General features: G+C 44.6%; 1 protein-coding gene across 1 annotated transcript in view; it reads left to right on the forward strand.

Annotated features, from left to right (window-relative positions):
• SMAP2 (small ArfGAP2) overlaps positions 1-21,423 on the forward strand; it is a 152,980-nt gene extending 131,557 nt beyond the window's left edge. Inside the window, exon 10 of the mRNA XM_085648026.1 lies at positions 18,282-21,423. Coding sequence (XP_085504152.1) covers positions 18,282-18,407 — 126 coding nt within the window. The 3' untranslated portion in view covers positions 18,408-21,423. The remainder of the gene's footprint in view (positions 1-18,281) is intronic.
• The last annotated feature ends 1,154 nt before the right edge of the window (positions 21,424-22,577 follow it).

Genomic DNA, 22,577 nt, shown 5'->3' on the forward strand with positions numbered 1-22,577 from the left:
GACTAGAGAGAAGCTTGTCCACATTGTTTCCAAAACTGTTCGAGGTGGGGGCACTGGTGAAACATATGGAAGTAGTCTTCTCTTTCCTTCCCGCACTTTGGGGAACATCTCACCGTTTGCTTGTTGATCTTGGATAGCTTTCTCGGTGACCAGTATGCTCTGTGGATGGTAAACAGGTGATTTTTTTCTCAAAGGGGCGGATTTAACTATGCGCCAGCATGTAGCCATAGATACTTGACATGTGTGGTAGATCCAGCATCGGCAGCTCTTTCCCCATACCTAGTTTGGAATCAAACAATCTTCTTCCCGAGCCTGAATGAGAGCCCAGTACCAGCAGGATACTTCTTTTTTAGCAGACTTATTTTTCTGAAATAACATTTCGATTTCCCTGGTACCAGTTTCCTCTTCCCCAAGGCCCTTGACCCAGTTCTGTAACTGGTAATATTTAAATTTGGCAGTGGAATCTTTGGTTTTGATTACAAGGACTAACCAGCTGATGATTGAAATCTGTTCAATAAGTTTGCCCCATTTGTTTATTCCTCCTTATTTTAGGGTGTTAGTCATGTGTTTTTGCTGGTGTTAGATGCTTTGGGCACTGTGCCACTGCTATCCAGTGCCACAGGGCAAGTGCTCCCTATTGTAAATTGATGTATGGATTAGTGATTCCAAGATTGGCTGGTTTTGTTTACTTGTCAGACCCTAGTACAGTGCACCAGGAGTGCCTAGGGTTGGTAATCCAAATGCTGCTAGTGGGCTTGCAGTACTGGTTATGCCACCCACAGAAGCAGCCTGTTAAAGTGTGTCTAAGGCATGCCATTGTAGAGCCTTTGTGCAGTCTGGTACTGCCATGCTGACTGGACAAGTGCACCCACTTGCCAGTCCCTAAACCTTCCCTTTTCTGCATATTAGTCACCCCTATGGTAGGCCCAAGGGCAGGGTGCATCGTAAGTATAAGAGAGGACATGCCCTGGTGTGTGTGGCACGTCCTAATAGTGAATTACAGCCATTTTCGTTTTTCACTATTGCAAGGCTACCTGTTCCCCATAGGCCAGAATGGACAGTTTGATTATTACATCTTATAATCCTAACTGACTCGGGGAACTAGGTAGAAATTCGAATTTAGTATTCCTGAACTCAGAATGATAAAATGCATCTTTTAGTGAAGTTGGTTTTAACATTCTGTATTTGAAAATACCACTTTTAGAAAGTAGGTATTTTCTTGTCTAACCATCCAAGCCTGCCTCTGCTAGGTTGTGTATTCCTTGTCTGTAGTCTGAGTGACAGGGGCTGGGGGATTCCAGGAGACAGGGTGAGTCAGCACAGGGCTGAATAGAAAGATCTGCATGTAGATGGGTGGGAGGTGGGTGGGGCACCTGGGACCTGAATAGGACTGTACCTTCCCTCCACAATGCTAGCTCCACCTCCTGTGGTGCGTCTGATGTCTGCCATGCACTGTGAAAGGAAAGGAGGATTCATGTAAACAGAGTGCTCCAGGACTGACCAGAACTGGTTTGGACTAGGCAAAGGCCTCTCTGCCTTCAGAGAACAAAGAGAAACTGAGTATAAATATTGGGACCCAAACCCAAGAACTTTAGATCACTTTGGGAAACAAGAAACAACCTTTGCGGAGGAGAGGAACCAGAGAGACTGAGGAGAGACTATCCCTAAGCTTGAGGGATTGGCCTGCAGTGGTTGCCTGACTGCCAAAGAGAGGAGAAAACAAATTTGTGTATACTTTATTCAACTTGTGAAGGATCTCCAAGGGCTTGAGAAAAGAGCTTGCCTCCTGCTGAAGTCTCAGGGACAACAGACTTCACCAACCACCTCCCCAAGAAGAGTTCTTTGGAAGTGCCTGCTGTTTTGCAAGGCTTTCTGAGGGGCTGCGTGTCGCAAGGAGCTGGAAGCGCGACTCACGAGCAAGAAGAGTGTTGCCGAACTGCCGCTGTCGCTTCACAACGAGAAAGCGACTCGCATCATCGGAGAAGAGGATCGACGTCGCATCAGACGCCGCCGCATCACCAAGAAGCATGTCGCAGGGCTTGTCGCGGTTCGCATCGCGTTGTATCAAGAAAAAGACGCCATCTTTGTTTCATTGCACCGGATCTTCATCGCATCACGGCGTTGCGTGCCTCATCGCCACGGAAGCGTAGTAAGGAACCGACACATCACCTCCCCTCGCAGAGAGGAACCGACGCATCCCCTACGCAGCAGTAGGGGCCCGACGCATCACCGTTCTTGCGTGTAAGAAACCGACGCATCACCTTCCCTGCAACACTTTCGTTGTATAGCGTTACGCATCCGAAGGTACACTTAACTCAAAGTGTTGCATTGTACCATCTAAAGAGAACTTGGCTAATTCTACCATTTTAAGTACAGTATTGTGGATTTTTGTCGTTTATGGTCTTGTGTTAAATCTATATAAAGAATACCTATGTTCGAGGCATATGAGCTGCAGATTAAACACTGTGCATAGATCGCCATCTGGTGTTGGGCCCGGATGTTTGCAGTTTGTTTTTCCTGTTGGAAAGTCTTTGGAAGTCACGAGTTCGGTGACTCCTCCTCTGGTTCGTATTGCGCATGGGCTTCGGCTCCATCCTCAGATTGTGTTTTTTCCGCCATCGGGCTCGGATGTAATACTTCGCGCTCCGGTTCCGAACTTCCCAGTTCACCGATCGACGCATAAATCCTCACTCATCGAGCTTCTTCAAAGATATAAATCATCTTACTCATCTTCTCTTCGGCACTTCTTCTATTCCGGTGGTCGACGGCAGCCTTCTGGCCTATTCCGGCTCCGGTCTCGGCTGATGGAAAGAACTCCCTTCAAGAAGTGCCCTCGATGTGGGTCCAAGTTTCCCCACACCGATCTCCATGAGGTGTGCAACCTCTGCCTCTCCCCAGAACACGAGGCCCGAGACTGTCCCGCCTGCAAGTCTTTACGCTCAAAGAAGACCATTCAAGATCGACTGGCTAGACGCAACATGGCGCACTCCTCGACCTCCGCTCCAGTCGACATCTTCGGGTACGACGTCGAAGCTCCGGGACAGCAGGACATCGAACAGGAGGACGACTACCTCGTCAGCACTTCCGAGGCCGACGACTCAGATGTGGAGGACATCACCCCGGCGCCGCGGGTCGTGAGTACAATTCCCCCTCCCACGCCGATACCGAAAAAGGCTTCGGTCACACCTTCGCCTCCGGGCCTAGGCAAGACCAAGTACATTGCTTCTCACACCCCACCTTCGGGCCTGGTAAAGAAGCCTATTAAGCCTTCCGGCAGCTCGGGCTCGAGCCAGCCGACCACCGGTGGCGAGAAACACCCTTCGGCACCGAAGAAATAATCGGCCTCCACCTCCACACCGAACCCGGCACCGAAGCCTTCGGTGTCGAAACCTACCCCTCCGGTGCCGACCAAACATCACAAGACCCTCGGCACCGACACTCCCGTGCCGAGACCTTCTTCGGCACCGACCAAAAAAACGGAGGGTCCAAGGAAGCACGGCTTCGACAAACCTAAAAAGCCGTCGGCCCCGAAACCTTCGGTGCCGACCGAACAACCAGTGTCACAGGAGCTTTTCACACCAGATCCTTTGCAAAAAACCCTCCCCAAGGATCCAAAGACAGGACACTTGACATTGTCTTCAAAAAAGAGACACTTGGACAAGCCAGCTCCACCTCCACCTCCAAAGAGAAAGGACATTGCTACCTCTCCTTTCAGAGTGCCTTCCCCACCTCCTCCACCTCCTCCACCCTCTCCACCTCCACCCCCTCCACCTCATCGTTCCCCCACCTTGTCTCCTGTCCCAGACGATTTGGGGGACCCTTACTATGATCCAGCAGATGTGCCACAAGATCCCACCCCTACTGGATCTCCAGACCCATGGGATGATTATAACAATCCGGACATCCCAGATGTCCCACATGATGACCTTTATCCATCTAGGCCATCCCCTCCTGAAGATTCCTTGGGTTTTCACCATTTGTTACAACGGGCGGCACACTACCACGGGGTGGAGTTACATACCGACCCAGTGGAGGAGGACTTTCTCCTAGACACCTTTGACGATACACATAGGTCCACTGCCATTGTACCTATGTTAAAGGGCGTAATTAAACATGCCCCTGAGGTTTTTAAAGACCCAGTCAGGGCCAGGGTCCTAAGCCCTCGGATAGAGAAGAAATACAAAGCCGCCCCCACAGGCCCTTCTTACACCATTAGACTCCCTAGTGGTATCTACAGCTAGGAAGCGCTCAAATTGTCAGGCGAGGCGCCCCCACCTGACAAAGAGTCCAAGCTCCTAGATGCGTCAGGGAAGTGCACTGCGTCACAAGCGGCCAATATCTGGCGTATTGCCAATACGCAAGCACTGTTGGCCCGATACGACCGGGCGCATTATGATGAGCTAGAGACCATCATGCACCATCTCCCTGAAAAGTACAAGACTAGGGCTAATGAACTTATTCAAGAGGGAAAAACAATATCCAATACCTAGATACGATGTGCCCTAGATGCAGCAGATACAGCCTCCAGGGCCATAAACACCAGTGTCCTTCTCCGTCGCCATGCCTGGCTCAGGGTTTCAGGGTTTAAACCAGAGGTACAAGCCTCTATATTAAATCACCCTTTCGACCAAGATCATCTATTTGGCCCTAAAGTAGACGAAGCCCTCGAAAAAATGAAGAGAGATACAGACACGGCGAAATCCTTTGGGAGCCCTACAGACAGACTCCCAGGCGCTCCTTTTGCCGTTCTTCCTTTCGGGGCACTGGCAGAGGCTACTCCTCGGACAGTGCATCCACGTCCTATAAATCCCCTCCTCAATCTACCTTCACGAAGGGTTATCAAAGAGGCGGATACAGAGGCAATAATAAGGGCAGAGGCAAAACAAATACCGCCCGCTCTGCCACACCTCCTGCCCAATGACTTTCCCCCGCTCCCTCCAGACCATCCACTCCGGTCGGAGGCAGACTACAACATTTCCTTCACATCTGGGAGACCATCACCTCAGACAGATGGGTGACACAAATTATTCAGTCAGGGTATTGCCTAGAATTAACATCTACACCCCCCAACATTCCACCCAGGCACCGCCCTATGTCGCAAGAACATACTGCACTACTAACACAAGAGGTGATCTCCCTCATGCAAAAAGGAGCAATAGAGCAGGTCCCCATAAATCAACAAAATGTAGGGGTCTACTCCCTGTACTTTCTAATTCCAAAGACGGACAAGACCCTACGACCTGTCTTAGATCTCAGACCTCTAAACACCTACATTCATTCAGACCATTTTCACATGGTAACCCTTCAACCGGTTCTTCCACTTCTCTCCCAGAACGATTTTCTCACCACTCTGGACTTGAAAGACGCGTACTTTCACATCCCAGTACACCAGTCTCACAGAAAGTACCTCAGGTTTGTGGTGGACGGACAACACTACCAGTTCAAGGTGCTCCCGTTCGGGGTAACAGCACCAAGGGTTTTCACCAAGTGCCTGGCAGTAGTGGCTGCACACCTCAGAAGACAGTACATTCACGTCTTCCCCTATCTGGACGATTGGCTGATAAAAGCCGCATCCTACCAACAATGTGTGCAACATACCACCGCTACGGTCCAACTACTTCACCAGCTAGGTTTCACGGTGAACCATCAAAAATCCCTCCTGGTACCATCACACACAAAACAATATCTCGGAGCCACCATAGACACCTCAAAAGCCATAGCCTATCCCAATCCTGTCAGGATTGCAAAAATACAGGCTCTGCGTCAAAAATTCCTATGTCAACACTCTCTCCCAGCAAGAGTGTTTATGCAGCTCATAGGGATGATGGCCTCTTGCATCTTTTATAGTGCCTCATGCAAGACTCCAAATGCGTCCACTCCAAGAGCGCCTGGCGTGCCAGTGGAACCAGGCCCAGGGACAACTGACAGATCTGGTGTTGGTAGACTGTCGCACCCATCGCTCTCTGCAGTGGTGGAACACCACAAACCTTTCCAGAGGTCGACCGTTCCTGGACCCGGTCCCACAAATAATCCTAACAGCAGATGCATCGCTCTCCGGCTGGGGAGCTCATCTGTTACATCTCACAGCACAGGGCACATGGACGCCGCAACAGAAGTTACTCCACATCAACCATCTGGAGTTACTGGCGATCTTCCTCGCCCTAAAATCCTTCCAAGCGCAGATTTCAGGCAAGGCAGTCCTCATCCGCACAGACAACATGACTGCCATGTACTACATTCAAAAACAAGGGGGCACACACTCTCCACAGCTCTCTGTTAGCACAGAGCATATGGAGATGGGCAATTCCACAAAAGATTTTTCTCCTAGCCCAACACGTCCCAGGCGTACAAAAGACCGTGGCAGATCTGCTCAGCAGACAGACACAGCAGATCCACGAGTGGGAACTTCACCCACAAGTTCTTCACCCTTTCTTTCAGAAGTGGGGCATCTACACATAGACCTATTCGCCACCCACTAAAACAAAAAATGCCCAAGCTTCGCCGCCAGATATCCACACCCATTGTCCAAAGGCAATGCGATATGGATGAACTGGTCAAACAAATTTGCATACGCTTTTCCACCTCTCCCACTAATTCCATTGGTGGTGCGAAAGCTACAGCAGCATTCCCTAACTTTGATCCTAGTAGCTCCAACATGGGCCAGACAACCGTGGTACACCACACTCCTGGAACTCTCAGTAGTACCACGCCAAAAGCTGCGCCTCTCACCATGCCTCCTAACCCAGAACCATGGAGAGATCTGGCACCCGGACCCAGCTCAACTCAACCTTGCGATCTGGCTCCTGAGGTTCTAGAATTTGGATACCCTAACCTTCCCCCTGATTGCATGAACATTTTCAGGGAAGCTAGACGCCCTACTACTAGGGCGTGCTATGCAGCAAAGTGGAAAAGATTTGTTGTTTACTGCCACAACAACGCAATCAATCCTTTAAATGTATCCATACAGCACATTATTTGCTATTTACTCCATTTACAAAGGTGTAACCTAGCATATACTTCCATTCGGTTACACCTCGCTGCAATTGCTGCTTATTTACAGAATAGGCAGCACCTCTCACTTTTCAAAGTGCCTGCCATCAAAGCCTTTATGGAAGGCCTCAAAAGAGTAATTCCACCCAGAATGCCACCCTCACCGGTTTGGAACTTGAATATAGTCCTCACGCGGTTAATGGGACCCCCTTTCGAACCATTACATAAATGCGAGCTGCAATTTCTCACATGGAAAACAGCTTTCCTAGTGGCCATCACTTCCCTCAGAAGAGTTAGTGAAATACAGGCACTCACTATACAGGAACCTTTTCTTCAGATGCATCACAACAAGGTTGAACTCCGCACCAATCCCAAATTTCTACCCAAGGTCATTTCTCCATTCCATCTAAACCAGTCGGTAGAATTACCAGTCTTTTTCTCGCAACCCCAAACAGTTGCGGAAAGAGCCTTGCACACACTGGATGTTAAAAGGGCTTTACTTTACTACATCCAAATAACACAACCTTTCAGGAAAACCAAACAGCTATTTGTCTCCTTCTCCCCACCACACAAAGGCAACCCTATTTCTAAATCAGGGATAGCTAGGTGGATTGTAAAATGCATACTGATTTGCTACCACAAAGCAAAACGAACGCTATCTGTTCCCCCTAAAGCCCACTCTACAAGGAAGATAGGGGCTTCTATGGCTTTCCTAGGGAACATACCACTAGATGACATCTGCAAAGCAGCGACATGGTCAACACCGTACACCTTCACAAAACATTACTGTGTAGATATGCAAACCAAGCAACAAGCTAGTGTGGGCCAAGCTGTACTAAAGACACTGTTTCAAACAACTGCAACGGATGCCGGTGGTCGCCGCTAGGGTTGGGTACTGAGGGCCATGTGGGTAACCTGGGTATTGCCCTTCACTCCCTTCCACCAACCTTTCTTAGGCAGAGGCTGGGGCAGAGGGGAAGAAAGAAGAAGAGGCGGACAACATCAACAGAAACATACTTTTGTAGGATTGGGATTTTCTATTTTTTCCAAGAACTGCCAAGTTTAACCACAATCAGTAAAGCAGCATCCATAGCATCTGTTGATTATGTTTGGAAAGAGGAGAAACTGGAATGCTTCAATGTCAAGCAGCTGAAGCACCTTTGCAGGAGATTCAAAGTTGCAATGACCGGTCTTTCCAAGAAGGATGAGTACCAGAAGGCGCTGAGGGCCCGGGTCGCAGCGAGGAGTACCCTTGAGGATGTAGAAGGTGTTGAGAATGCAGAGGAGCAGCTGGGTGTGCCATTGGGTCTAGGGGGGAGGAGAGCAACTTCCCCAGTAGGTAGCAGTGTTTCTGCCAAATGCCTGTCCCCAGAAGAGTTGGAGGATAGGGAGAGTTGTAGGATGCGTGAAATGGAGCTGGCCAAAATAAAGTTGAGTGGGCAACTGGAGTTGGAGAGTAGGAAATTGGCCCTGGTGGAAAAAAAAAATGCAGTTGGATCATGAGAAAAGTTTGAGGGAGTTGGAATTGAAAGCCAGGAGCTTAGAGATTACTCCCTCTGGTGGCAGCACACCGCCAATGCCTGTGGAAGCTAGAGTGTATATTCCCAAAGGTGTGGTGATTTTTTTTTTTTTTTTTTACAAGAATGATAGCATTTGGCAGTGGTTTAAGACCTATGAGGTAGCCATGTCTTCACACCGGGTCCCTGAGAAGGATTAGGGAGCGGGGTTGTGGGGGCAGTTCCTTAGTGAGAGGCTGGATACACTGTTAGACTTGCCCTCTGAAAGCCATAATTCTTATAGCCACATGAAGCAAGCATTGATGTCCAGGTATGGGTTGACTCCTGAATTGTATAGACAAAGGTTTAGAAAATGCAAGAAGGTGGAGTCAAGTACCTGGGAAGAATATGTAACTTTCTTTTGCAGAGCATTGGATTGTTGGTTGAAGGGTAGCAAAGTGAATGATTTTGAGGGGCTCTTTGATTTAATTGCATGGGAGCACTTGTTAAGTAATTGTTTTCCAGAGCTACGCCAGCACCTGATTGATAGTAGGCGGACTAATCCTAGGAGGTGGACCACTGGGTGAACACCCAGGTCCACACTGGTCACATGGGAGAGGAGAAAGGAACTTTGTGTATACTTTATTCAACTTGTGAAGGATCTCCAAGGGCTTGAGAAAAGGGCTTGCCTCCTTCTGAAGTCTCAGGGACAACAGACTTCACCAACCAGCTCCCCAAGAAGAGTTCTTTGGAAGTGCCTGCTGTTTTGCGAGGCTTTCTGAGGGACTGCGTGTCACAAGGAATTGGAAGCGTGACTCATGAGCAAGAAGCGTGTCGCCGAACTGCAGCTGTCGCTTCACAACGAGAAAGTGCCTAGCATTGCCCGAGAAGAGGATCGACGTTGCATGAGATGCTGCCGCATCACTGGGAAGCGTGTCGCAGGGCCTGTCGCGGCTCGCATCGTTGCCGAAGTGTCTCGCATCGCCGGAGAAGAGGATCGACATCGCATCAGATGCCGCCGCATCACCGAGAAGCATGTCACAGGGCCGGTCGCGGTCTGCATCGCGTTGCATCAAGATAAAGACGCCATCTTTGTTTCATTGCACCGGATCTTCATCGCATCACGGCGTTGCGTCCCGCATCGCCACAAAAGCACAGTAAGAATCCCACGCATTACCTCCCTTCGCAGAGAAAAACCGACGCATCCCCTACGCAGCAGTAGGGACCCGACGCATCACCGTTCTTGCATGTAAGGAACCGACGCATCACATTCCCTGCAACACTTTCGTTGTATAGTGTTATGCATCCTAAGGTACATTCTCTCTTAATTGTTTTATCTATCAGTGAGGCTATCGTTGACGAGAATTATTGCGGAGGGGTTTTTATATATTCGTTTTATGGCTTTTTGGAAGGTTTCCCTCAGATTAAATTTCCCCAGCGCTTCGTTCAGAAATGCCCAGCTGACTCTGTCAAATACTTTAGCTGCGTCAAAGGTGATGATTGATAGTGGAGTGTTATATTGAGTGGCTATGTCTATTGCACCAATTAGTTCTTGTGTTAGTTCCTGTATTTGTCTCCCCTTGATAAAAACCTTTCTGGTTCGGAGTAATTAAAACCAGCAACTTTACCAAGCCTTTTAGCCAGTATCTGTGTATAGATTTTATAGTCTGTGTTTAACAGACAGATCGTCCTATATGATTCGCACTTGATTGGATCTTTCCCTTGTTTTAAAAAGATGGTTATGATAGCCTCATTCCATGAATCGGGGAGATCTCCTTGATTTAAAAAGATTTCATTCAGGAGCTCTATCATGGTGGAACTAAGACTTCCAGTATATTAACATGCAGATTATTGGGCAGTGCGTCTGGACCTGCTGCTTTACCCTTTTTCAGGCCTCGGATCACCTCTGCCACTTCTTCTTTGGTAATTTCCTGGTTAAGTTTTTCCTTCTGCTCTTGATTCAGGTTTGGGAGTGTTACGTTTTCCAGAAAGCTAGATATTTCATCTGAGGTGGCAGAAGACTCTTCGCAATATAATTTTTCGACATTTTTTACGAAGGCCTCTTTAATCCTAGAGTTCTCTGAGCTATAAGATGGTTGATTATCAGTTTGAATGTTTGTTACCCTATTTCGGGTTGTCTGTTTTTTATTTTAAACTTTTTTTTTTTATTAATGAGAGAGCATCGGTGCAAATAACATACAATTGTTTTGACATGTCCTTAGTTGAAGACAAGATATTGGCATCATCTAAATACATACAGCTTATAAAGTGAGTCCTACATTTGCTACCTCCGGGGGATCCCCAGTATATCTAGCGCACATGTTGGAACCGGAACCATTCCCCCCTTGCCGTAGTATATTGGGATCACGCTGTTCTCTATGTGTACCTCTGGGAGGAGGGGCCCGATCCCTAGAGCCATCCATTGTTAAGTTTAAGTCACCCCCTAATTGCAATGTTCCCGTGGGTAGTTCCAATAAAAGCGTCCCAACGTCCCGTAGTGTCAAGTGTTGTAGTCCGGGGGGGGGGGCATACACTGTTTAACATGCGTCCTTCCCACGTGCCCGTGACAGCTGAATACCTGCCCATTGTGTCCGTCCATGTATTATGTATGGACAACCTTTTCGAAGAAGAACTCCCACTCCCCTGGAACCCGATGTAAACCCGGAGTGCACCACCATAGTGTACCCCTTCCTTTCGGTCTGTTTTTAGTTTCCATGCTAAAATCTTGCTACATCCTTCCCCTTATTCCTACTGCAAGAGTTTGCTTGCTTCCCATTTATTCCTTAATATTGTTTCCAGTATATCGGAGAGAGCCGCCGCCTTTAATTTTTTTTTCTCTTCTATCTTTGCTACTTGATTAGGGTTCTCCTCTTGTAACAGTTTTTGCTCCAGAACTTTTATTTCGTTTTCTGTTTAGCTTATAAGAGACTTGGTACTCCTATGTTTGCGTGTAGCAAGATTTTTTATTTTACCCCTAATGACTGCTTTGTATGTGTCCCACACTATTTGTTTGGAGGTACCGCCCTCATTCATTTGGAAAAACAAGGCTGTTTTATTAGGTAATGTTTCAATAGTCAAGGGATCTACAAAAATACTACAATTTACCGTCCACCTTGAAGAGGGGGGGAAGAGATTCTAGGCGATAGCTGCAGTAAAATTCCTGAATGGTCTGAAAGATGAGCCGATAGATGTTCCACTTTCTGTGATACTAGTCAGCCTACTATCAATAAGAAAAAAAATCTATTCTTGAGGCGTGTTTATATTTCTTGTTCTGAAAAGTAAAATGTCTGCTCTTACAACCCCCCCCCCCTCCCTTCTCTTTCCAGATGTCTATGATCCCCAGGTCTTTAATACATACACCCACCCATTCTCTCATTTTTGGTAGATTCATTCTGTTTTTAGCCGGGAGACGGTCCACCTCTGGGTTTAAAATTGTTAAAATTGCCTCCCATTATAATGGGGTACTGGGTATTCAGTAGCTGAGCGTACAGTTTCTGGAGTGGAGTGGCATCATCTATATTCGGCCCATAATAGCCCACTATTGTGTATGATGAATGTTATATTTTTACTCTGGCTATTGCCCATCTCCCTTTTTGGTCCACCTCAGCTGAATCAATTCATGCCTTTAGGAATTCTTTTAAGCAGGATCGCCACTCCTTTCGTGCAGCATTCTTGGTTTGTGCAGATATAGGCGTCTACCCATTTTTGGTATTTAATTATATCTGCCCATTCCTCTTTTAAGAGGTGGGTCTCTTGTAAAATTATGTCGCAGTCTGCTGCTTTCAGATATTCCAAAATTTTCTGTCTACGTCTTTTTATTCTTAGACCATTTACATTCCTTGTAAGTATGTTAATTTTCATCCTTTTTTTAGTTTTGTTTTTGGTTTTCTCCCCCCTTATTACCTTGTTTGTGGGAACCTACTACCTCTTCCAATTTGCCTTCCTCTTTAACTTTGCACAAATTGAAAGTTTTTCATTTTTTCCCCCTAACTTGCTCCCCACCTCGTGCTATTTTTATTTCTTTTTTTCAAAACATTTTAGTGTTTCTTCCCCCTTTCCCTTCCCCTCACCCTTTCCTTCCCAGGAGAAGCCTCCCATTTCTTTTCTAGGCAAGGTGCTGCCCTTTCGAGCTCCCAACCTCCTACTGCTTAATTGACTTTGAGTATTCATTTTTATTAGGCACTCCACGTCTTTAGGATCTCTAATATTGTGCATTTTGTTTTCCAACATAATCTGCAGTGATGCAGGGAATCGCATCTGGACTGACGCACCGAAGGTTCTTAGTTGTTGCATTAAATGGCCAAGTTCCCATTGCCTATCTTACAACACGTTGGCAATATCAGATCTGATTCGAAATAACCCACCATCTTTGCTAAAGAAGCCTGCCTTTAGGGCTTCACTGAGCATTCTCTCCTTTAGGACACATGTCATAAAGTTTATTAGTATCTTTCTTGAGGTGCAATCTCTCTTAGAGAAAGGAGCAATAGAACCAGTTCCATTACAGTACCAAGGTTCAGTGGTTTACGCCTTTTATTTTCTAATCCCCAAAAAAGACTGTTCCTTCAGACCAATTTTGGATCTCAGAGTGTTAACATACTACATACTGTCAGAACACTTCCATAAAGTAACGCTTTAACAAATCCTTCCACTTCTACAGCAAGGCAATTTTATGTCTATGCTAGACTTAAAAGATGCATATTTTCACATCCCAATTCATCCAGCTCACCACAAGTATCTCAGATTTGTGATGGCAGGCAAACACTACCAGTTCAAAGTACTCTCATTAATGGAGTAACTACAGCTCCCAGAATGTTTACCAAATGTCTAGCGGGAGTGGCAGCTCATCTCAGAAGACAACAAATTCATGCCTTTTCGACTGACTCATCAAAGCCAGCACACACCAGATATTCTTGGAACACACTCAGACCACGCTACACCTACTCCACCAATTGGGTTTCACGGTCAACATGCAAAAGTCTCTCTTACAGCCCTCACAGGTACAATCCTATCTAGGAGCCACTGTCGACCCTAACACGGATCTAGCCTCTGCCAATGCAGCCAGATTTTGCAGTATCCATACTCTATTGCTGTAGTTCCACATCGACCGATCCTTGCCAACTAGGGCTTTAATGCGCCTACTAGGAATGATGGCGTCATGCATTGCAATAGTGCCTCATTCAAGACTACACATGCGTCCACTACAAGAATGCTTAGCACGTCAATGGAATCAGTCACACGGTCAATTAACAGTGTTGGTAGACAGCCATTTTCATTGCTCTCTGCAGTGGTAGAACCCAAAAAATGTATCAAAAGGGCAGCTTTTCATCAACCCTGTTCCACAAATCGTGCTAACAGCAGACGCATCTCTTACAGGTTGAGATGCACATCTCCATCATTACACAATTCAGGGTCGACAAACACAAGTGTCTCCACATCAACTATCTAGAACTTCTTGCAGTATTTATAGCACTGAAAGCTTTTCTGTGTCATCTCACAGGCAAAGTTGTCCTAGTTCGCACTGACAACATGACAGGCACAGGGTCAAGACTAATTTGCATATAGCTGTGTCTGAACTGGGGTGGCGAAGTGAGCTAAAGAACGATGATGGATTCAACCCAGATCTGTGACTGGGTGTGAATGTCTGAAAAGTTTCAGTGCTCCGTCCATCTTCTCCTTGTGTTCGTTTTGTTCGCCCTAAGATGTCAGGGTATGCCCAGACGTGGTTCCCTTGCTCACTTTGCCACTGGATTCAAGCTAGCCTGGCTGAAGAGGGGTGTTACACAGAAACCGGTCTTCAGATGCTTGTTTCCGGTCCAGGGAAGACATGGCTTGGCAGTTCGGTCTGGACTGTTCTCATGAGGCACAGTCAAGACTGATTTGCATATAGCGGTGTCTGAACTGGGGTGGCGAAGTGAGCTAAAGAACAATGATGGATTCAACCCAGATATGACTGGCAGTGAGTGTCTGAAAATTTTCAGCGCTCTGTCCATTCTCCCCAAGTTCTCCTTCCATACTTTCAACGTTGGGGATACCCGCAAATAGATCTGTTTGCCACAGTTGACAACTCACAGTGCCCAAACTTCACATCCAGGTTCCCACACTCTCTATCCAAAGGCAATGCCCCGTGGATGAATTGGTCCGGGATATTAGCCTACGCTTTTATGCCTCTCCCTCTCCTTCCGTTTTTGGTTCGGAAAGTCCGGCAAACATCACTCACACTGATTTTGGTAGCTCCCACATGGGCCTGTCAACCATGACACTCCACCCTGTTAGAACTGTCAGTAGTTCCACATTAAAAGCTACATCTCACCTCAAGTCTTCTTACTAAGAACCATGGAGAAATCAAGCAGCCAAATCCCAAGCGATTTGGCTCCTGAAGTCATAGCGTTTGGATATTTAAATTTGCCACCAGGCTGTATGACTATTCTGAGAGAGGCAAGAAAATCTACCACCAGAGCTTGTTATGCAGCAAAGTGGACACAATTTATCTACTGTAACAACAATAAAATTATTGCCCCAGATGCTTCGGTTCAGAACATTGTATGCTACCTTCTACACTTAGAGCGATGTGGGCTAGCTTACACATCTATTCTTTTGCATCTTGCAGCAGTAGCTGCATATTTGCAGAATGGGCAGCATTTATCTTTATTGAAAGTTCCAGTCATTAAAACCTTTATGCAGTGCTTAAAAAGAGTAATACTACCAAGAATCCCTCCGGCACCAATATGGAATCTTAACGTTGTACTTACAAGCCTTATCGGTCCACCCTTTGAACCATTACACAATTGTCCTTTAGAGTTTCTTTCATGGAAGGTTGCCTTCCTCATTGCAATCACTTCATTAAGGAGCGTTGGTGATCTACAGGCATTAACCTTAGAAGAACCCTTCTTTCAACTACATAAAGATAGGGTAGTTCTTCGCACCAATCCCAGATTCCTTTCCAAAGTAATTTCTGCTTTTCATATCAACCAATCTGTTGAGTTACGTATGTTCTATCTTCAACCTGATTCAGTACCTGAACGAGCTTTTCATACACTTGATGCCAGAAGAGCTTTATTTTACTATATTGAGAGGACAAAAGATTTTCGTAAATCAAAGCACCTGTTTGTTTCATTTCCACCACCTCTCAAAGGCAATCCTATCTCTAAAGCTACCATTTCAAAATGGATTGTTAAGTGCATTCAAACTTGCTACGCAAAAGCTTAAAGAACTTGATCTATACCCCCTAGAGCGCATTCCACTCGCAAAATAGGGGCATCTATGGACCTTTAAGGTAATATTCCTATTCCTGGCATTTGTAAAGCAGCAACATGGTCTACACCACACACATTTACCAAACACTGTTGTGTGGATGTACTAGCACGCCAACAAGCCCATGTAGGGCAGGCAGTGCTAAAGACACTTTTCCAGACAACTGCAACATCTACTAGTTAGCCACCGCTTTGGGAGAATACTGCTATATAGTCTATGCAAAGCATGTGTATCTACAGCACACGTCTCAGTTTGTTATTTACCCAGTAAGCATCTGTTCTTTGCATGTAGTACTGTAGATTCACATGCGCCCACCCACTTCCCCGGGCAGCTTTAGCTGTTGCAGTTCTCATTATTTACGCATGGACATCTTTACTGCACTCACTCCATTCTCACCATCTTGTGGGAAAAACAATCTAACAATGCAGTCGATGCCCATGCGCACTATCATCGAAAGGAGAAGTCCCCATACCTTGTGACTGAAAAGACTTCTTCGAAGAAAAATAACTTGCAAACATCCAGACCCAACACTAGATGGCAGGAGTATGCAAAGCATGTGAATCTACAGCTCTACATGCCAAGAACAGAAACTTACTGAGTAAGTAACATAATCCTTTTATTTCTATGGTTATTCCCTTTAATTAGGATGTTGTTTTTTAATAGATCATCCTAGTTGCATTGTATAAATTGCAACTGCATAACATTTTTCATGTTTTTAAAGTAATATATGTAATTGGAAGGTTTTTACATGATTGTATATACAGTATTCCTAGAAAAAGCCTAAATTGTAAGAAAGGTGAAATGCCTCCTTTGTAATTCTGTTGAGGGTGATATATTTTAAAAAAAAATCATACATATAATAAAGGGAGCAAGAAAAGGTTTTTGTTGAATTCACCCCAGCATCAATAGCACATGGCTCATTGACAGGATGCCATTGCCTTATAGCCAGAAAGGCAAAGAAAATATCGTCGAACAGAAATTGTGCAGTGTACAAGATTAATTGCCATTTGCTATTCTATTTTTTAACACACAGCAAATACTAAAAAGAATGAATAATACTTTCGATGTCTCTTCAGTTGCCCATTTGACTGCTGACCTCACTTGAGAATCTCTGCTGGTTCTAGAGCACCTCCAGGAATTCTAGTTCCTAACGCCACTGTAAATAAGTCACTTTTTTGGAACACCTAACAATATTTCATGAGTATAGATATATATTAGATGCTATAAACGTTCAGGGTAAATATATGGGCATTTTCTTCAACCTTGTTTTTATACCTGCAACCGCAAATAGCTCTACATCGAAAGAAGCAGCCGTTCTAGACTCTGCATGTCTATGCAGTAGCCAGTGGTAAAATTGCACTGAAAATGTTCATGAAATTTCAAATAAGCAGTTAAATGTGAAAACATTTATATATTTCCACCTCATGGCTGTCCTCTCCAGATTAATCTGAAGAACTCATTTTCCCTCGTTAGGCTAGAGACATTTACTGTTAAGAAATATCATGAGTTCCTCACCTCCTCCACCTCCAGTGCAGTGTGAGGGTTTCAGGATCATTGAATATGGTTTATTTCCATGCATTAGGGACCCAGGTGATGAATTCTCCCCAATCAGGGTGAATGTGTGCGTCTACTGTGTTCAGACTTCGAACACCGTATTGAAATGCATTTGCTGCTTTTTTGATTGATCTAATGCGCAGTTACCTTTGCCCATTTTCCAAGTCGGGGAAAATCAGAATGGGAAGCAGTATTTTTATAGATGCTACAAAACAATATGTTCTTAGAAATTTCAGCTAACAATTTGGCATCAATTACAATTTTCCTAACACCAAACAGTGTTATGTTCCTGAGCAGAGGAACCCACCAACACATCCATTAAACCGGTAAAGATGCAAGGAAAGTCAGCATTGTTGCATTCAATAATTTTGCTGAATCGGTGCGGAAGAGCAGAGATTTCAAACACAGATGATAAAGTGACCCCAGAAGTACAGCAAATCTGTGGGCATCAGTGTTGATGCTTCCATAGAAATGTAGCTGCCCCTTTAAAAAGTACAGAAGCCCAAAAGGCAACATCGTAATTACAGCCAGAAATTGAGTCCCAGGAGATGCCTGAATTGTAGAAAATGTTGGGAGATCAAACAGTACATGGACAGGATCTGCTGGCAGAGAATGACAGTGTAAATGGGAAGATACTGTCCCTGGATATCTTAACAGCACTGATGCTTGCTATCTTTTGATTGTGACTGGATATACAGCCCGAATTTGGTGAAGGATATGGGGGATTCCATCGTATCTCAGGTTTTAGAGGCAATAGTATTTATTACTTGACGTGATAGGAAGGCAGCCTTCAGTGTTAATATGCCATTCATTCTGTGTCTGCAACACCTTCAGGAGTAAGCTCATTCATGCATGTTTGATATGTCTTTTTAAGACTCGTTCATCAGAGGTGCCATTTAGGCCTTATTTTTGACGCTGTAATGAATCTTATGTTTTGTACGTGCGAGTTTGTTGGAGTTCTTACCAGCTTTCTATCTCCCTGTATCCCAGATAAATCACCAAATGGCCAGCATGAACTTTTACGGAGCCAATGGAATGGTGGCCTATGGACAGCCTATAGGTGGAGGAAGTGCCCACGCGACCAGTCAGACGCTCGGCACCCAGATGTGGAAATGAGGCGGAGTGACATCTATATAAAATATATTAGCCTTTTTCTTCGCCTTCAACATATTTCTTTTTTATTGTACATTGCACTGTGAGCCATGTGGCTTGTTTCAAGCCTGATCGGTTTTTCACAACTGAGATCCATTGTGCCTTTCTAGACCTGGCACACAGGAAATCCTCTGGATCTGTCCATTCATGGTCACCTTCTCATGGGAGAGGGGCATGGAGTGATCCACTCCAACAGAGTTGCATGCTGTCAAAAGTGCACATCGCGTTGGCTTTGTCAGGGCACCTGTACTGTGATTCCTCCTTTGCCACCTGTCGTGTAACATATCTCACATTGAGCTGCGATACTTGAATTCATACATGATGAGAGAGGGTTAGTTTTCTTGTGACAAATGTTGAAGGTGTTTTTTATGGACTCTATAAAGGCCCCCTGCTCCAACCGCAGAGTCTGAAGCAGTTACCTCTCATACCATATCTGCTTCACTTTTGTTGGGGGCTAGCAGGGTAGAGTCTGGGATATTTTGGACATTGCATTTGTTAACTTTGTAAATTCCAAATTGATACAGATATGGAATACAGGGTGAATTTAAGAAGTTTAACTCGGCACTTAACAGTGGCTTTATGATAGACAACAGCCGGTCATTTTTGCATTATGAAGATTGACCAACGACAATCTTAAACTTAAACATCCGAGGACATTGGAAGTGTTTAGGGATCACGTTTCTCCTTATTACTTGTTATCATATATACACTTTATAAGGCAGTGAAAGAGTCTAGGAAGCCACGCAAGGTGGCACCTCTTAATGTGCCATGCTCAGCCTTAAGGTATTCTTTGATGTACTGCATGGTGAAGAAGCAAGCAAGATTTTTTTCATAAATTCTTTACAGCAGTTTTCTCCATTTTATAAATATTGGCATATGATTTTTCCCTGAGACTAAGTTTTACAAAGCAAAATGTCCAGTTGGACTGATGATATTGCTGTTTTAAATACGGACCCATGAGGTTGGGAGGGCTTTATTTTCTGTATTTGTTAGTCTGACAGACTGGCTTATGTTTTCAGACTAAAATTACAACATACATTTATGTGAGGAAGGACAAGGGAATGCATTTGGCTAAGTATTCCACTGGGTCCAAGCTTAACAAATAGATCATCGCAACATCTTGGAAAGTTACATTTATGCCTAGAGTTAAAGGTGCTCAAACTGATATTCTGAACTCTTTTGTTGCTGCATGTCCTTTGACCCTTGTTTGTATTTCAGTGTAGAAGCATGCTGTGGTCGTAGTGCGCTGCAAGCAGATTTTTTATGATGCCTTGTTCAGGCTAACTGTGCCAGTGTGTGTGTTTGTGTGTTTTTTTTTTTGTTTTTTTTTGCACATCGTCACTCTTTCCTATTGAAAGCACTGTAAATTGTAGTAACCTATCTCGATCTCTTTTAAAGCGCAATCCATCTCTATGACTTTGATATGCCCACAATTGTTTCTTCCGGCTTAGTTATGGGACCCAAAATATTTCAAAAGACACTTTTGTGTAGAATATCGGGGCAGGGTTTGTCTTTTTTTGTTTTTTAGCACCTTTGTTATATCCACTGTATGATTTTTCTTGTGCTAGTTATCATTCCATTGACACTTTGATCTTGGTGTTCTGGAGACTTTTCCCCAGTTTCTGAGCCGAAGTATCTTTAACAGGATTAGGAACCTGCTTTTTATGAGGTTTTATACAGTATTGTGTTCAGTTAAACCTCATTTGTTGCTCATTTCATCTTGTCCCCGATGCGCACAGGTGTCCTTTCTTGTTTGATAAATGGGTAAAGTGTTGGCTACCCTTTGACAGCCAATAGTAAAACAATAAGCATGCTTGCGTAGCCAATAGGCAGTGATTTTAAATTTTGTTTTGGTTCAGCCAGTGGTTGGAAAACTTAAGTTTGTTGTCCTTCAGCAGCTGCCACCAACAAACACAGCTTCCAAATCCCTTAAAGAAGACCAAAGTCTCACTGCTTGCTGTCCTTGCTAACTAGCATCTGACCCTGTGTGAACAAGCTTTCTTTAGTATTCAATTTTGGTTCGCTGGCCATTCTAGTGCCAAATTGATTTACAGTTGCATGTAAGAAGTGTAATGGTCTGATGACTGCTACTTTAATTCTCTGCAATAGCAGAATAGTTACATTGTTGTCCCCAGTAACACTGTGCCAGGAGCATCATCCAATGATGGCATTTCACTAAGGGTTGAAACCTGCATCACACCTATCTCATGTATGGTAATGTGGCATCAAAGAACAGGTCGGGATGGGTTACTGTGGCATGCAGTGTAGCCAAGCGGGCTGAAAGCTCATGCCTTTGAAGCGCATGACCAGTCTTGCTGGTACATGATAATCCAAAATGGCGCTGAGGCAGAGTAGCCTGCACCAGGAACAAATATACACCAAAACGTTTGTGTCTTGATGATCCGAGGGAGACATCCATAACCAAAGGACAGCAGGCCAGAGCTGGAGTGGAAGGAGGGGTAGTATCCTGCCTGAGCACCACAGTGTGCTTCCAGGCCGGCCTTTTGTTTTGATATAGTGTCGCCTCTTAGTGAGGTGTTGTATCCATATGTCATCACTTTTCTGTTTAATATACCGCAAGGGCACACTCTCACTTCTGCTGCTAACGGGCAATGCCCTGAATGTTAAATTTGCACTTACTTTTTTTTTTCTTTGACTGTGACATTGATGTTCCATCTCTTTAAATGAACAGAATTTAAACAGGTAAGCTTAAGTTATTGAAGCAAAAAAGGTGCACAGTGAATTTTCTGTCCAATACATCAATGTTCTAAGTTATGCCTCATTTTTAATGTGAAATTTTATATTCTTGTATTTTGGAGTGGTTGGGTGTCCTGCTAGAAACATGGAGGGAAGAACTTGTATGCTTTTATATTTCTTTTAATCAAAACAAACTCCACTCGAGTCTTCTTATTGAAGATTTGGTCTGTTACGGATGCGGAATGTGAATATGTAAATTCCAGAAATAAATATTGCATATTAACTAGTGTTGTTGGTGTCTGTGCTTATTTTGCTAATTTTTATAGCATAGCTTTTCCAAAGATTTCTTATTTTATTTCATTCGTTCTACTACCTATATTGTGAAATGGGGACTGAAAGGGTACAGTTGTTGCCGAATTTCCTCTCCCAATTTTTTTGGTCTTGATTTGGCAGCACAGCGATCTAAACAGTCAGATAGTTTAAAGTATAAATGCATCACTGAGCTTATGGTCTGACTATTTCAAACGATTACTTTTTTTGGCCAGCAGTAGTTTATAACATCTTGGCTCGGCGCAGAGAAGTAATTCTGTCTCGCCTAATGTTATTGGCTGTTTAAGTATCCTTCCTCCTCCAGTGGAGTTCATGTGTATTTGTGCATGAGGAATATTTTACATCTCTCTTCCTGTCTACTTCTTGATGCCAACACCTGCGTAAATGCGCATTTATTCATGCCAATCAGTACATGCGATAGCACATTAATACCAGCCATTGTGTCTTTGCTTGTGATCTGTTAATTGAGTGCATATTTATGTACCACAATATCTGTGCATCATGTTTGCCTGCCATACCGTGCATTTTAAACAAGAGGTAGATAGAGACAGTGCTCTAGAAATGCTGCAATAGTGTACATTACAATACTAATTTGACAATTTTATGATCAACTTTGAAATACCCAAAGTAGAAAACTGCCCACTGACAGCCGTCATTTTCTTTTCGCTGTATAACCACCTTTCCCAAAATGTGCTGGCTTATTTGCTGTGCACCAGTGCATCTATTCAAAAGACTTTCAAATTGCAAAAAAGGCAGATACCCTCGCCAAAATGTAAATTATGTGTATTTTTAAGGTTTACCTACCAGACATTTTAGCGGTCTTTTAGTTGAAAGCCTATTGTTGGCTATACCAAAATTTTAGAGTGGGCTTTGGCAAAACCCGTTGATTACCCTTGTTTGCCTTTATTGTCACTCTTATTTGCTTGACCCTCCCCTGGAGCATTGCCTCTTTACCATTCACTTGATTGAATGAATTGTATCCTTCCACTGCTCACACTTATGTAACGACTTTGCTTCTTTTTATTTTAGCACTCCATGAGAGTGCGCATGTTCCCTGTTACCCCTCATTCCCCCCCCCCCACCCACCCACCCCCCCAAGCTCATCCA

Source organism: Triturus cristatus, chromosome 3_2 (assembly GCF_964204655.1).
Source record: "Triturus cristatus chromosome 3_2, aTriCri1.1, whole genome shotgun sequence".
NCBI classification, from domain to species: domain Eukaryota; kingdom Metazoa; phylum Chordata; class Amphibia; order Caudata; family Salamandridae; genus Triturus; species Triturus cristatus.